The 14,202-nt window shown below is 45.7% G+C and overlaps 1 protein-coding gene across 8 annotated transcripts in view; it reads right to left on the bottom strand.

The window, feature by feature from the left end:
* Positions 1 to 11,613: 11,613 nt before the first annotated feature.
* The window catches only part of ppip5k1a (diphosphoinositol pentakisphosphate kinase 1a), a 144,333-nt gene continuing 141,744 nt past the window's right edge, over positions 11,614 to 14,202 (bottom strand). For 3 of the 8 annotated variants that reach the window (XM_072465795.1, XM_072465798.1, XM_072465797.1), the window contains one exon: positions 11,620 to 12,427. In XM_072465795.1, coding sequence (XP_072321896.1) covers positions 12,155 to 12,427 — 273 coding nt within the window. In that variant the 3' untranslated portion in view covers positions 11,620 to 12,154. Of the gene's footprint in view, positions 12,428 to 14,202 lie in introns of all 8 variants that reach the window. The other 5 variants (XM_072465791.1, XM_072465793.1, XM_072465792.1 and 2 more) reach the window with 5 other exon arrangements.

The raw sequence follows: 14,202 nt of genomic DNA, 5'->3' as shown, positions 1-14,202 counted from the left end.
TTTAGTCCTGGTTTAGACCTGGTTTAGTCCTGGTTTAGTCCTGGTTTAGACCTGGTTTAGTCCTGGTTTAGTCCTGGTTTAGTCCTGGTTTAGTCCTAGTTTAGACCTGCTTTAGTCCTGGTTTAGTCCTGGTTTGGACCTGGTTTAGTCCTGGTTTAGTCCTGGTTTAGACCTGGTTTAGTCCTGGTTTAGTCCTGGTTTAGACCTGGTTTAGTCCTGGTTTAGACCTGGTTTAGTCCTGGTTTAGTCCTGGTTTGGTCCTGGTTAAGTCCTGGTTTAGACCTGGTTTAGTCCTGGTTTGGTCCTGGTTTGGACCTGGTTTGGACCTGGTTTGGACCTGGTTTAGTCCTGGTTTAGTCCTGGTTTAGACCTGGTTTAGTCCTGGTTTAGACCTGGTTTAGTCCTGGTTTAGACCTGGTTTAGTCCTGGTTTGGACCTGGTTTGGACCTGGTTTAGACCTGGTTTAGTCCTGGTTTAGACCTGGTTTAGTCCTGGTTTAGTCCTGGTTTAGTCCTGGTTTAGACCTGGTTTAGTCCTGGTTTAGACCTGGTTTAGTCCTGGTTTGGACCTGGTTTGGACCTGGTTTAGACCTGGTTTAGTCCTGGTTTAGACCTGGTTTAGTCCTGGTTTAGACCTGGTTTAGTCCTGGTTTAGTCCTGGTTTGGACCTGGTTTGGACCTGGTTTAGTCCTGGTTTAGTCCTGGTTTAGTCCTGGTTTAGACCTGGTTTAGTCCTGGTTTAGACCTGGTTTAGTCCTGGTTTAGTCCTGGTTTGGACCTGGTTTAGTCCTGGTTTAGTCCTGGTTTGGACCTGGTTTAGTCCTGGTTTAGACCTGGTTTAGTCCTGGTTTAGTCCTGGTTTAGACCTGGTTTAGTCCTGGTTTAGTCCTGGTTTAGTCCTGGTTTAATCCTGGTTTAGACCTGGTTTAGTCCTGGTTTAGACCTGGTTTAGACCTGGTTTAGTCCTGGTTTAGTCCTGGTTTAGACCTGGTTTAGTCCTGGTTTAGACCTGGTTTAGTCCTGGTTTATTCCTGGTTTAGTCCTGGTTTGGACCTGGTTTAGTCCTGGTTTAGACCTGGTTTAGTCCTGGTTTAGACCTTGTTTAGTCCTGGTTTAGACCTGGTTTAGACCTGGTTTAGTCCTTGTTTAGTCCTGGTTTAGTCCTGGTTTAGACCTTGTTTAGTCCTGGTTTAGTCCTGGTTTAGACCTGGTTTAGTCCTGGTTTAGTCCTGGTTTAGTCCTGGTTTAGTCCTGGTTTAGTCCTGGTTTAGTCCTGGTTTAGACCTGGTTTAGACCTGGTTTAGTCCTGGTTTAGACCTGGTTTAGTCCTGGTTTATTCCTGGTTTAGTCCTGGTTTAGTCCTGGTTTGGACCTGGTTTAGTCCTGGTTTAGTCCTGGTTTAGTCCTGGTTTAGACCTGGTTTAGTCCTGGTTTAGACCTGGTTTAGTCCTGGTTTAGTCCTGGTTTAGACCTGGTTTAGTCCTGGTTTAGTCCTGGTTTAGTCCTGGTTTAGACCTTGTTTAGTCCTGGTTTAGTCCTGGTTTAGTCCTGGTTTAGACCTGGTTTAGTCCTGGTTTAGACCTGGTTTAGTCCTGGTTTATTCCTGGTTTAGTCCTGGTTTAGACCTGGTTTAGTCCTGGTTTAGTCCTGGTTTAGACCTGGTTTAGTCCTGGTTTAGACCTGGTTTAGTCCTGGTTTAGTCCTGGTTTAGTCCTGGTTTGGACCTGGTTTAGTCCTGGTTTAGACCTGGTTTAGTCCTGGTTTAGACCTTGTTTAGTCCTGGTTTAGTCCTGGTTTAGTCCTGGTTTGGACCTGGTTTAGTCCTGGTTTAGACCTGGTTTAGTCCTGGTTTAGACCTTGTTTAGTCCTGGTTTAGTCCTGGTTTAGACCTGGTTTAGTCCTGGTTTAGTCCTGGTTTAGTCCTGGTTTAGACCTTGTTTAGTCCTGGTTTAGTCCTGGTTTAGTCCTGGTTTAGACCTTGTTTAGTCCTGGTTTAGTCCTGGTTTAGTCCTGGTTTAGACCTGGTTTAGACCTGGTTTAGTCCTGGTTTAGTCCTGGTTTAGACCTGGTTTATTCCTGGTTTAGACCTGGTTTAGTCCTGGTTTAGACCTGGTTTAGTCCTGGTTTAGTCCTGGTTTAGTCCTGGTTTAGTCCTGGTTTAGACCTGGTTTAGTCCTGGTTTGGACCTGGTTTGGACCTGGTTTAGACCTGGTTTAGTCCTGGTTTAGACCTGGTTTAGTCCTGGTTTAGACCTGGTTTAGTCCTGGTTTGGACCTGGTTTAGTCCTGGTTTAGACCTGGTTTAGTCCTGGTTTAGTCCTGGTTTAGACCTGGTTTAGTCCTGGTTTAGTCCTGGTTTAGTCCTGGTTTAGACCTGGTTTAGTCCTGGTTTAGACCTGGTTTAGTCCTGGTTTAGTCCTGGTTTGGACCTGTTTAGTCCTGGTTTAGTCCTGGTTTGGACCTGGTTTAGTCCTGGTTTAGACCTGGTTTAGTCCTGGTTTAGACCTGGTTTAGTCCTGGTTTAGTCCTGGTTTAGTCCTGGTTTGGACCTGGTTTAGTCCTGGTTTAGACCTGGTTTAGTCCTGCTTTAGTCCTGGTTTAGTCCTGGTTTAGTCCTGGTTTAGTCCTGGTTTGGACCTGGTTTAGTCCTGGTTTAGTCCTGGTTTAGACCTGGTTTAGTCCTGGTTTAGTCCTGGTTTATTCCTGGTTTAGTCCTGGTTTAGTCCTGGTTTAGACCTGGTTTAGTCCTGGTTTAGTCCTGGTTTAGACCTGGTTTAGTCCTGGTTTAGTCCTGGTTTAGACCTTGTTTAGTCCTGGTTTAGTCCTGGTTTAGTCCTGGTTTAGACCTGGTTTAGTCCTGTTTAGACCTGGTTTAGTCCTGGTTTATTCCTGGTTTAGTCCTGGTTTAGACCTGGTTTAGTCCTGGTTTAGTCCTGGTTTAGACCTGGTTAGTCCTGGTTTAGTCCTGGTTTAGTCCTGGTTTAGTCCTGGTTTGGACCTGGTTTAGTCCTGGTTTAGACCTGGTTTAGTCCTGGTTTAGACCTTGTTTAGTCCTGGTTTAGTCCTGGTTTAGTCCTGGTTTAGTCCTGGTTTGGACCTGGTTTAGTCCTGGTTTAGACCTGGTTTAGTCCTGGTTTAGACCTTGTTTAGTCCTGGTTTAGTCCTGGTTTAGTCCTGGTTTAGACCTGGTTTAGTCCTGGTTTAGTCCTGGTTTAGTCCTGGTTTAGTCCTGGTTTAGACCTTGTTTAGTCCTGGTTTAGTCCTGGTTTAGACCTGGTTTAGACCTGGTTTAGTCCTGGTTTAGTCCTGGTTTAGACCTGGTTTATTCCTGGTTTAGACCTGGTTTAGACCTGGTTTAGTCCTGGTTTAGACCTGGTTTAGTCCTGGTTTAGACCTGGTTTAGTCCTGGTTTAGTCCTGGTTTAGTCCTGGTTTAGACCTGGTTTAGTCCTGGTTTAGTCCTGGTTTAGACCTGGTTTAGTCCTGGTTTAGTCCTGGTTTAGTCCTGGTTTGGACCTGGTTTAGTCCTGGTTTAGACCTGGTTTAGTCCTGCTTTAGTCCTGGTTTAGTCCTGGTTTAGTCCTGGTTTGGACCTGGTTTAGTCCTGGTTTAGTCCTGGTTTAGACCTGGTTTAGTCCTGGTTTAGTCCTGGTTTATTCCTGGTTTAGTCCTGGTTTAGTCCTGGTTTAGACCTGGTTTATTCCTGGTTTAGTCCTGGTTTAAACCTGGTTTAGTCCTGGTTTAGTCCTGGTTTAGACCTGGTTTAGTCCTGGTTTAGTCCTGGTTTAGACCTGGTTTAGACCTGGTTTAGTCCTGGTTTAGACCTGGTTTAGTCCTGGTTTAGTCCTGGTTTAATCCTGGTTTAGACCTGGTTTAGTCCTGGTTTAGACCTGGTTTAGACCTGGTTTAGTCCTGGTTTAGTCCTGGTTTAGACCTGGTTTAGTCCTGGTTTATTCCTGGTTTAGTCCTGGTTTGGACCTGGTTTAGTCCTGGTTTAGACCTGGTTTAGTCCTGGTTTAGACCTTGTTTAGTCCTGGTTTAGACCTGGTTTAGTCCTGGTTTAGACCTTGTTTAGTCCTGGTTTAGTCCTGGTTTAGACCTGGTTTAGTCCTGGTTTAGTCCTGGTTTAGTCCTGGTTTAGTCCTGGTTTAATCCTGGTTTAGACCTGGTTTAGTCCTGGTTTAGACCTTGTTTAGTCCTGGTTTAGTCCTGGTTTAGACCTGGTTTAGTCCTGGTTTAGTCCTGGTTTAGTCCTGGTTTAGACCTTGTTTAGTCCTGGTTTAGTCCTGGTTTAGTCCTGGTTTAGACCTGGTTTAGTCCTGGTTTAGTCCTGGTTTAGTCCTGGTTTAGACCTGGTTTAGACCTGGTTTAGTCCTGGTTTAGTCCTGGTTTAGACCTGGTTTATTCCTGGTTTAGACCTGGTTTAGACCTGGTTTAGTCCTGGTTTAGTCCTGGTTTAGTCCTGGTTTAGTCCTGGTTTAGACCTGGTTTAGTCCTGGTTTGGACCTGGTTTGGACCTGGTTTAGACCTGGTTTAGTCCTGGTTTAGACCTGGTTTAGTCCTGGTTTGGACCTGGTTTAGTCCTGGTTTAGACCTGGTTTAGTCCTGGTTTAGACCTTGTTTAGTCCTGGTTTAGTCCTGGTTTAGTCCTGGTTTAGACCTGGTTTAGTCCTGGTTTAGTCCTGGTTTAGACCTTGTTTAGTCCTGGTTTAGTCCTGGTTTAGACCTTGTTTAGTCCTGGTTTAGTCCTGGTTTAGTCCTGGTTTAGACCTGGTTTAGACCTGGTTTAGTCCTGGTTTAGTCCTGGTTTAGACCTGGTTTATTCCTGGTTTAGACCTGGTTTAGTCCTGGTTTAGACCTGGTTTAGTCCTGGTTTAGTCCTGGTTTAGTCCTGGTTTAGTCCTGGTTTGGACCTGGTTTGGACCTGGTTTAGACCTGGTTTAGTCCTGGTTTAGACCTGGTTTAGTCCTGGTTTGGACCTGGTTTAGTCCTGGTTTAGACCTGGTTTAGTCCTGGTTTAGTCCTGGTTTAGACCTGGTTTAGACCTGGTTTAGTCCTGGTTTAGTCCTGGTTTAGACCTGGTTTATTCCTGGTTTAGACCTGGTTTAGTCCTGGTTTAGACCTGGTTTAGTCCTGGTTTAGTCCTGGTTTAGTCCTGGTTTAGACCTGGTTTAGTCCTGGTTTGGACCTGGTTTGGACCTGGTTTAGACCTGGTTTAGTCCTGGTTTAGACCTGGTTTAGTCCTGGTTTGGACCTGGTTTAGTCCTGGTTTAGACCTGGTTTAGTCCTTGTTTAGTCCTGGTTTAGTCCTGGTTTAGACCTGGTTTAGACCTGGTTTAGACCTGGTTTAGACCTGGTTTAGTCCTGGTTTAGACCTGGTTTAGTCCTGGTTTAGTCCTGGTTTAATCCTGGTTTAGACCTGGTTTAGTCCTGGTTTAGACCTGGTTTAGACCTGGTTTAGTCCTGGTTTAGTCCTGGTTTAGACCTGGTTTAGTCCTGGTTTATTCCTGGTTTAGTCCTGGTTTGGACCTGGTTTAGTCCTGGTTTAGACCTGGTTTAGTCCTGGTTTAGACCTTGTTTAGTCCTGGTTTAGACCTGGTTTAGTCCTGGTTTAGACCTTGTTTAGTCCTGGTTTAGTCCTGGTTTAGACCTGGTTTAGTCCTGGTTTAGTCCTGGTTTAGTCCTGGTTTAGTCCTGGTTTAATCCTGGTTTAGACCTGGTTTAGTCCTGGTTTAGACCTTGTTTAGTCCTGGTTTAGTCCTGGTTTAGACCTGGTTTAGTCCTGGTTTAGTCCTGGTTTAGTCCTGGTTTAGACCTTGTTTAGTCCTGGTTTAGTCCTGGTTTAGTCCTGGTTTAGACCTGGTTTAGTCCTGGTTTAGTCCTGGTTTAGTCCTGGTTTAGACCTGGTTTAGACCTGGTTTAGTCCTGGTTTAGTCCTGGTTTAGACCTGGTTTATTCCTGGTTTAGACCTGGTTTAGACCTGGTTTAGTCCTGGTTTAGTCCTGGTTTAGTCCTGGTTTAGTCCTGGTTTAGACCTGGTTTAGTCCTGGTTTGGACCTGGTTTGGACCTGGTTTAGACCTGGTTTAGTCCTGGTTTAGACCTGGTTTAGTCCTGGTTTGGACCTGGTTTAGTCCTGGTTTAGACCTTGTTTAGTCCTGGTTTAGTCCTGGTTTAGTCCTGGTTTAGACCTGGTTTAGTCCTGGTTTAGTCCTGGTTTAGACCTTGTTTAGTCCTGGTTTAGTCCTGGTTTAGACCTTGTTTAGTCCTGGTTTAGTCCTGGTTTAGTCCTGGTTTAGACCTGGTTTAGACCTGGTTTAGTCCTGGTTTAGTCCTGGTTTAGACCTGGTTTAGTCCTGGTTTAGACCTGGTTTATTCCTGGTTTAGACCTGGTTTAGTCCTGGTTTAGTCCTGGTTTAGTCCTGGTTTAGTCCTGGTTTGGACCTGGTTTGGACCTGGTTTAGACCTGGTTTAGTCCTGGTTTAGACCTGGTTTAGTCCTGGTTTAGACCTGGTTTAGTCCTGGTTTAGACCTGGTTTAGTCCTGGTTTGGACCTGGTTTAGTCCTGGTTTAGACCTGGTTTAGTCCTGGTTTAGTCCTGGTTTAGACCTGGTTTAGTCCTGGTTTAGTCCTGGTTTAGTCCTGGTTTAGACCTGGTTTAGTCCTGGTTTAGACCTGGTTTAGTCCTGGTTTAGTCCTGGTTTGGACCTGGTTTAGTCCTGGTTTAGTCCTGGTTTGGACCTGGTTTAGTCCTGGTTTAGACCTGGTTTAGTCCTGGTTTAGACCTGGTTTAGTCCTGGTTTAGTCCTGGTTTAGTCCTGGTTTGGACCTGGTTTAGTCCTGGTTTAGTTCTGGTTTAGACCTGCTTTAGTCCTGCTTTAGTCCTGGTTTAGTCCTGGTTTAGTCCTGGTTTAGTCCTGGTTTGGACCTGGTTTAGTCCTGGTTTAGTCCTGGTTTAGACCTGGTTTAGTCCTGGTTTAGTCCTGGTTTATTCCTGGTTTAGTCCTGGTTTAGTCCTGGTTTAGTCCTGGTTTAGTCCTGGTTTAGTCCTGGTTTAGACCTTGTTTAGTCCTGGTTTAGTCCTGGTTTAGTCCTGGTTTAGACCTGGTTTAGTCCTGGTTTAGACCTGGTTAGTCCTGGTTTATTCTGGTTTAGTCCTGGTTTAGACCTGGTTTAGTCCTGGTTTAGTCCTGGTTTAGACCTGGTTTAGTCCTGGTTTAGACCTGGTTTAGTCCTGGTTTAGTCCTGGTTTAGTCCTGGTTTGGACCTGGTTTAGTCCTGGTTTAGACCTGGTTTAGTCCTGGTTTAGACCTTGTTTAGTCCTGGTTTAGTCCTGGTTTAGTCCTGGTTTGGACCTGGTTTAGTCCTGGTTTAGACCTTGTTTAGTCCTGGTTTAGTCCTGGTTTAGTCCTGGTTTAGACCTGGTTTAGTCCTGGTTTAGTCCTGGTTTAGACCTTGTTTAGTCCTGGTTTAGTCCTGGTTTAGTCCTGGTTTAGACCTTGTTTAGTCCTGGTTTAGTCCTGGTTTAGTCCGGTTTAGACCTGGTTTAGACCTGGTTTAGTCCTGGTTTAGTCCTGGTTTAGACCTGGTTTATTCCTGTTTAGACCTGGTTTTAGACCTGGTTTAGTCCTGGTTTAGTCCTGGTTTGGACCTGGTTTAGTCCTGGTTTAGGTGGACCTGGTTTAGTCCTGGTTTAGTCCTGGTTTAGACCTGGTTTAGTCCTGGTTAGTCCTGGTTTAGTCCTGGTTTGGACCTGGTTTAGTCCTGGTTTAGACCTGGTTTAGTCCTGCTTTAGTCCTGGTTTAGTCTGGTTTAGTCCTGGTTTAGGTCCTGGTTTGGACCTGGTTTAGTCCTGGTTTAGTCCTGGTTTAGACCTGGTTTAGTCCTGGTTTAGTCCTGGTTTATTCCTGGTTTAGTCCTGGTTTAGTCCTGGTTTAGACCTGGTTTATTCCTGGTTTAGTCCTGGTTTAAACCTGGTTTAGTCCTGGTTTAGTCCTGGTTTAGACCTGGTTTAGTCCTGGTTTAGTCCTGGTTTAGACCTGGTTTAGACCTGGTTTAGTCCTGGTTTAGACCTGGTTTAGTCCTGGTTTAGTCCTGGTTTAATCCTGGTTTAGACCTGGTTTAGTCCTGGTTTAGACCTGGTTTAGACCTGGTTTAGTCCTGGTTTAGTCCTGGTTTAGACCTGGTTTAGTCCTGGTTTAGACCTGGTTTAGTCCTGGTTTATTCCTGGTTTAGTCCTGGTTTGGACCTGGTTTAGTCCTGGTTTAGACCTGGTTTAGTCCTGGTTTAGACCTTGTTTAGTCCTGGTTTAGACCTGGTTTAGTCCTGGTTTAGACCTTGTTTAGTCCTGGTTTAGTCCTGGTTTAGACCTGGTTTAGTCCTGGTTTAGTCCTGGTTTAGTCCTGGTTTAGTCCTGGTTTAGTCCTGGTTTAATCCTGGTTTAGACCTGGTTTAGTCCTGGTTTGGACCTGGTTTAGTCCTGGTTTAGACCTGGTTTAGTCCTGGTTTAGTCCTGGTTTAGTCCTGGTTTAGACCTTGTTTAGTCCTGGTTTAGTCCTGGTTTAGTCCTGGTTTAGACCTTGTTTAGTCCTGGTTTAGTCCTGGTTTAGTCCTGGTTTAGACCTGGTTTAGACCTGGTTTAGTCCTGGTTTAGTCCTGGTTTAGACCTGGTTTATTCCTGGTTTAGACCTGGTTTAGACCTGGTTTAGTCCTGGTTTAGACCTGGTTTAGACCTGGTTTAGTCCTGGTTTAGTCCTGGTTTGGACCTGGTTTAGTCCTGGTTTAGTCCTGGTTTGGACCTGGTTTAGTCCTGGTTTAGACCTGGTTTAGTCCTGGTTTAGTCCTGGTTTAGACCTGGTTTAGTCCTGGTTTAGTCCTGGTTTAGTCCTGGTTTGGACCTGGTTTAGTCCTGGTTTAGACCTGGTTTAGTCCTGCTTTAGTCCTGGTTTAGTCCTGATTTAGTCCTGGTTTGGACCTGGTTTAGTCCTGGTTTAGTCCTGGTTTAGACCTGGTTTAGACCTGGTTTATTCCTGGTTTAGTCCTGGTTTAAACCTGGTTTAGTCCTGGTTTAGTCCTGGTTTAGACCTGGTTTAGTCCTGGTTTAGTCCTGGTTTAGACCTGGTTTAGACCTGGTTTAGACCTGGTTTAGTCCTGGTTTAGACCTGGTTTAGTCCTGGTTTAGTCCTGGTTTAATCCTGGTTTAGACCTGGTTTAGTCCTGGTTTAGACCTGGTTTAGACCTGGTTTAGTCCTGGTTTAGTCCTGGTTTAGACCTGGTTTAGTCCTGGTTTAGACCTGGTTTAGTCCCGGTTTATTCCTGGTTTAGTCCTGGTTTGGACCTGGTTTAGTCCTGGTTTAGACCTGGTTTAGTCCTGGTTTAGACCTTGTTTAGTCCTGGTTTAGACCTGGTTTAGTCCTGGTTTAGACCTTGTTTAGTCCTGGTTTAGTCCTGGTTTAGACCTGGTTTAGTCCTGGTTTAGTCCTGGTTTAGTCCTGGTTTAGTCCTGGTTTAATCCTGGTTTAGACCTGGTTTAGTCCTGGTTTGGACCTGGTTTAGTCCTGGTTTAGACCTGGTTTAGTCCTGGTTTAGTCCTGGTTTAGTCCTGGTTTAGACCTTGTTTAGTCCTGGTTTAGTCCTGGTTTAGTCCTGGTTTAGACCTTGTTTAGTCCTGGTTTAGTCCTGGTTTAGTCCTGGTTTAGACCTGGTTTAGACCTGGTTTAGTCCTGGTTTAGTCCTGGTTTAGACCTGGTTTATTCCTGGTTTAGACCTGGTTTAGTCCTGGTTTAGACCTGGTTTAGTCCTGGTTTAGACCTGGTTTAGTCCTGGTTTAGTCCTGGTTTGGACCTGGTTTAGTCCTGGTTTGGACCTGGTTTAGTCCTGGTTTAGACCTGGTTTAGTCCTGGTTTAGTCCTGGTTTAGACCTGGTTTAGTCCTGGTTTAGTCCTGGTTTAGTCCTGGTTTGGACCTGGTTTAGACCTGGTTTAGTCCTGCTTTAGTCCTGCTTTAGTCCTGGTTTAGTCCTGGTTTAGTCCTGGTTTAGTCCTGGTTTGGACCTGGTTTAGTCCTGGTTTAGTCCTGGTTTAGACCTGGTTTAGTCCTGGTTTAGTCCTGGTTTATTCCTGGTTTAGTCCTGGTTTAGTCCTGGTTTAGACCTGGTTTATTCCTGGTTTAGTCCTGGTTTAAACCTGGTTTAGTCCTGGTTTAGTCCTGGTTTAGACCTGGTTTAGTCCTGGTTTAGTCCTGGTTTAGACCTGGTTTAGACCTGGTTTAGTCCTGGTTTAGACCTGGTTTAGTCCTGGTTTAGTCCTGGTTTAATCCTGGTTTAGACCTGGTTTAGTCCTGGTTTAGACCTGGTTTAGACCTGGTTTAGTCCTGGTTTAGTCCTGGTTTAGACCTGGTTTAGTCCTGGTTTAGACCTGGTTTAGTCCTGGTTTATTCCTGGTTTAGTCCTGGTTTGGACCTGGTTTAGTCCTGGTTTAGACCTGGTTTAGACCTGGTTTAGTCCTGGTTTAGACCTTGTTTAGTCCTGGTTTAGACCTGGTTTAGTCCTGGTTTAGACCTTGTTTAGTCCTGGTTTAGTCCTGGTTTAGACCTGGTTTAGTCCTGGTTTAGTCCTGGTTTAGTCCTGGTTTAGTCCTGGTTTAGTCCTGGTTTAATCCTGGTTTAGACCTGGTTTAGTCCTGGTTTGGACCTGGTTTAGTCCTGGTTTAGACCTGGTTTAGTCCTGGTTTAGTCCTGGTTTAGTCCTGGTTTAGACCTTGTTTAGTCCTGGTTTAGTCCTGGTTTAGTCCTGGTTTAGACCTGGTTTAGTCCTGGTTTAGACCTGGTTTGGTCCTGGTTTAGTCCTGGTTTAGACCTGGTTTATTCCTGGTTTAGTCCTGGTTTAGACCTGGTTTAGTCCTGGTTTAGTCCTGGTTTAGTCCTGGTTTAGTCCTGGTTTAGACCTGGTTTAGTCCTGGTTTGGACCTGGTTTGGACCTGGTTTAGACCTGGTTTAGTCCTGGTTTAGACCTGGTTTAGTCCTGGTTTAGACCTGGTTTAGTCCTGGTTTAGACCTGGTTTAGTCCTGGTTTAGACCTTGTTTAGTCCTGGTTTAGTCCTGGTTTAGTCCTGGTTTAGACCTTGTTTAGTCCTGGTTTAGTCCTGGTTTAGTCCTGGTTTAGACCTGGTTTAGACCTGGTTTAGTCCTGGTTTAGTCCTGGTTTAGACCTGGTTTATTCCTGGTTTAGACCTGGTTTAGTCCTGGTTTGGACCTGGTTTGGACCTGGTTTAGTCCTGGTTTAGTCCTGGTTTAGACCTGGTTTAGTCCTGGTTTAGACCTGGTTTAGTCCTGGTTTGGACCTGGTTTGGACCTGGTTTAGTCCTGGTTTAGTCCTGGTTTAGTCCTGGTTTAGACCTGGTTTAGTCCTGGTTTGGACCTGGTTTGGACCTGGTTTAGTCCTGGTTTAGTCCTGGTTTAGACCTGGTTTAGTCCTGGTTTAGTCCTGGTTTAGACCTGGTTTAGTCCTGGTTTAGACCTGGTTTAGTCCTGGTTTACACAAATAAAAGGCGGAGTCAGTCTCATGTGAAACTATTCTTTTTTGGTTTCACAGTTTTGTTCCGTCTTTTTCTGATAAAACATTTTTTCTTTTACATTTTCCGTCTGATTCTTTCATCGACAAAAGAAAAAGCTCAAAACAGAAGAAATAAAAGCAAATTAGCTGCAAAATGAAGAAAATCCCATTAAAGACAAACGTGATCTAAAGTGAAGAACAGGACATTTCTGCTCCTCGTTCAGCCCGTTCAGCCCGTTCAGCTCGTTCAGCCCGTTCAGCCCGTTCAGCCCGTTCAGCCCGTTCAGCCCGTTCAGCCCGTTCAGCCCGTTCAGCCCGTTCAGCTCGTTCAGCTCGTTCAGCTCGTTCAGCCCGTTCAGCCCGTTCAGATAAGTCCAGACTCAGATTTTCTCAATTAGAAGCTCTAAAATAATCTCTTACTTTAAATATGATAATTTATCTAAAGTGAATAAAAAGCAGAAAAAGTCTTGAAGCTCAAACTGAGACGACAATAAAAACACATTTAAACTTCTGGATTTCACCTCCATCGTTTTGTCCGTTTTCTGGCTCTGCACTTGGACCTGCCCTGAAGCTCCGCCCCTGAAGCTCTGAAGCTCCGCCCCTGAAGCTCAGAAGCTGGGCCTCAGAAGCTCCGCCTCCTCTTGGTTCTGGGCGTGTCCCGTGGCCTGGCCTCCCTCCGGGGCCTCGCTCCACATGTCGTGCGTGTGGTACAAGTCGTGAGCGTCTGGAGACTGTGGGGTCTGGGAGCTGGAGCCGGCCTCACTGCTGCTCTCCCTCAGCTCCAGGAGGACGGGCAGAGAGCCAGGCAACGAGAAGGTCTCCACCCGGGACAGGGACAGGTCTGAGAGAGGACACAGAGACGCCCGGGACGCCCAGGAACCCTGGAGGAGCAGGGGAACACGTCAAGAACACGTCAGGAACACGTAAGGAACATGACAGGAACATGTCAAGAGCACGTCAAGAACACGTCAGGAACACGTCAAGAACACGTCAAGAACAAGTCAAGAACACGTCAAGAACATGTCAAGAACACGTCAAGAACACGTCAGGAACACGTCAAGAACACGTCAAGAACAAGTCAAGAACACGTCAAGAACACGTCAGGAACACGTCAAGAACAAGTCAAGAACACGTCAGGAACACGTCAAGAACACGTCAAGAACACGTCAGGAACACGTCAGGAACACGTCAAGAACACGTCAGGAACACGTCAGGAACACGTCAAGAACATGTCAGGAACACGTCAAGAACACGTCAAGAACATGTCAAGAACAAGTCAAGAACACGTCAGGAACACGTCAAGAACACGTCAAGAACACGTCAGGAACACGTCAGGAACACGTCAACAACATGTCAAGAACAAGTCAAGAACACGTCAGGAACACGTCAAGAACACGTCAAGAACACGTCAGGAACACGTCAAGAACACGTCAGGAACACGTCAAGAACAAGTCAAGAACACGTCAGGAACACGTCAAGAACACGTCAAGAACACGTCAGGAACACGTCAGGAACACGTCAAGAACACGTCAGGAACACGTCAGGAACACGTCAAGAACATGTCAAGAACACGTCAGGAACACGTCAAGAACACGTCAGGAACATGTCAGGAACACGTCAGGAACACGTCAAGAACATGTCAAGAACATGTCAGGAACATGTCAAGAACACGTCAGGAACACGTCAAGAACACGTCAGGAACATGTCAAGAACACGTCAAGAACACGTCAAGAACACGTCAGGAACATGTCAAGAACACGTCAGGAACGCGTAAAGAACGCGTCAAGAACACGTCAGGAACATGTCAGGAACACGTCAAGAACACGTCAGGAACACGTCAGGAACACGTCAAGAACAAGTCAAGAACAAGTCAAGAACACGTCAAGAACATGTCAAGAACAAGTCAAGAACATGTCAAGAACAAGTCAAGAACACGTCAGGAACACGTCAAGAACACGTCAAGAACAAGTCAAGAACAAGTCAAGAACACGTCAGGAACACGTCAGGAACACGTCAAGAACACGTCAGGAACACGTCAAGAACACGTCAGGAACACGTCAAGAACACGTCAGGAACACGTCAAGAACACGTCAAGAACATGTCAGGAACATGTCAAGAACACGTCAGGAACACGTAAAGAACATGTCAGGAACACGTCAAGAACACGTCAGGAACACGTCAGGAACACGTCAAGAACAAGTCAAGAACAAGTCAAGAACACGTCAAGAACATGTCAAGAACATGTCAAGAACAAGTCAAGAACACGTCAAGAACACGTAAGGAACATGACAGGAACATGTCAAGAGCACGTCAAGAACACGTCAGGAACATGTCAAGAACACGTCAGGAACACGTCAAGAACATGTCAGGAACACGTCAAGAACACGTCAGGAACATGTCAAGAACACGTCAGGAACACGTCAAGAACATGTCAGGAACATGTCAAGAACACGTCAGGAACACGTAAAGAACGCGTCAAGAACACGTCAAGAACATGTCAGGAACACGTCAAGAACACGTCAGGAACACGTCAGGAACACGTCAAGAACAAGTCAAGAACAAGTCAAGAACACGTCAAGAACATGTCAAGAACAAGTCAAGAACATGTCAAGAACAAGTCAAGAACACGTCAGGAACACGTCAGGAACACGTCAAA

Source organism: Eucyclogobius newberryi, unplaced genomic scaffold (genome assembly GCF_026437365.1).
Source record: "Eucyclogobius newberryi isolate DKJ021-1_F unplaced genomic scaffold, fEucNew1.0.hap1 SCAF_5, whole genome shotgun sequence".
Classification (NCBI taxonomy): domain Eukaryota; kingdom Metazoa; phylum Chordata; class Actinopteri; order Gobiiformes; family Gobiidae; genus Eucyclogobius; species Eucyclogobius newberryi.
The sequence above is the reverse complement of the archived record's forward strand: the minus strand, read 5'-3'. Positions and strand labels throughout refer to the sequence as shown.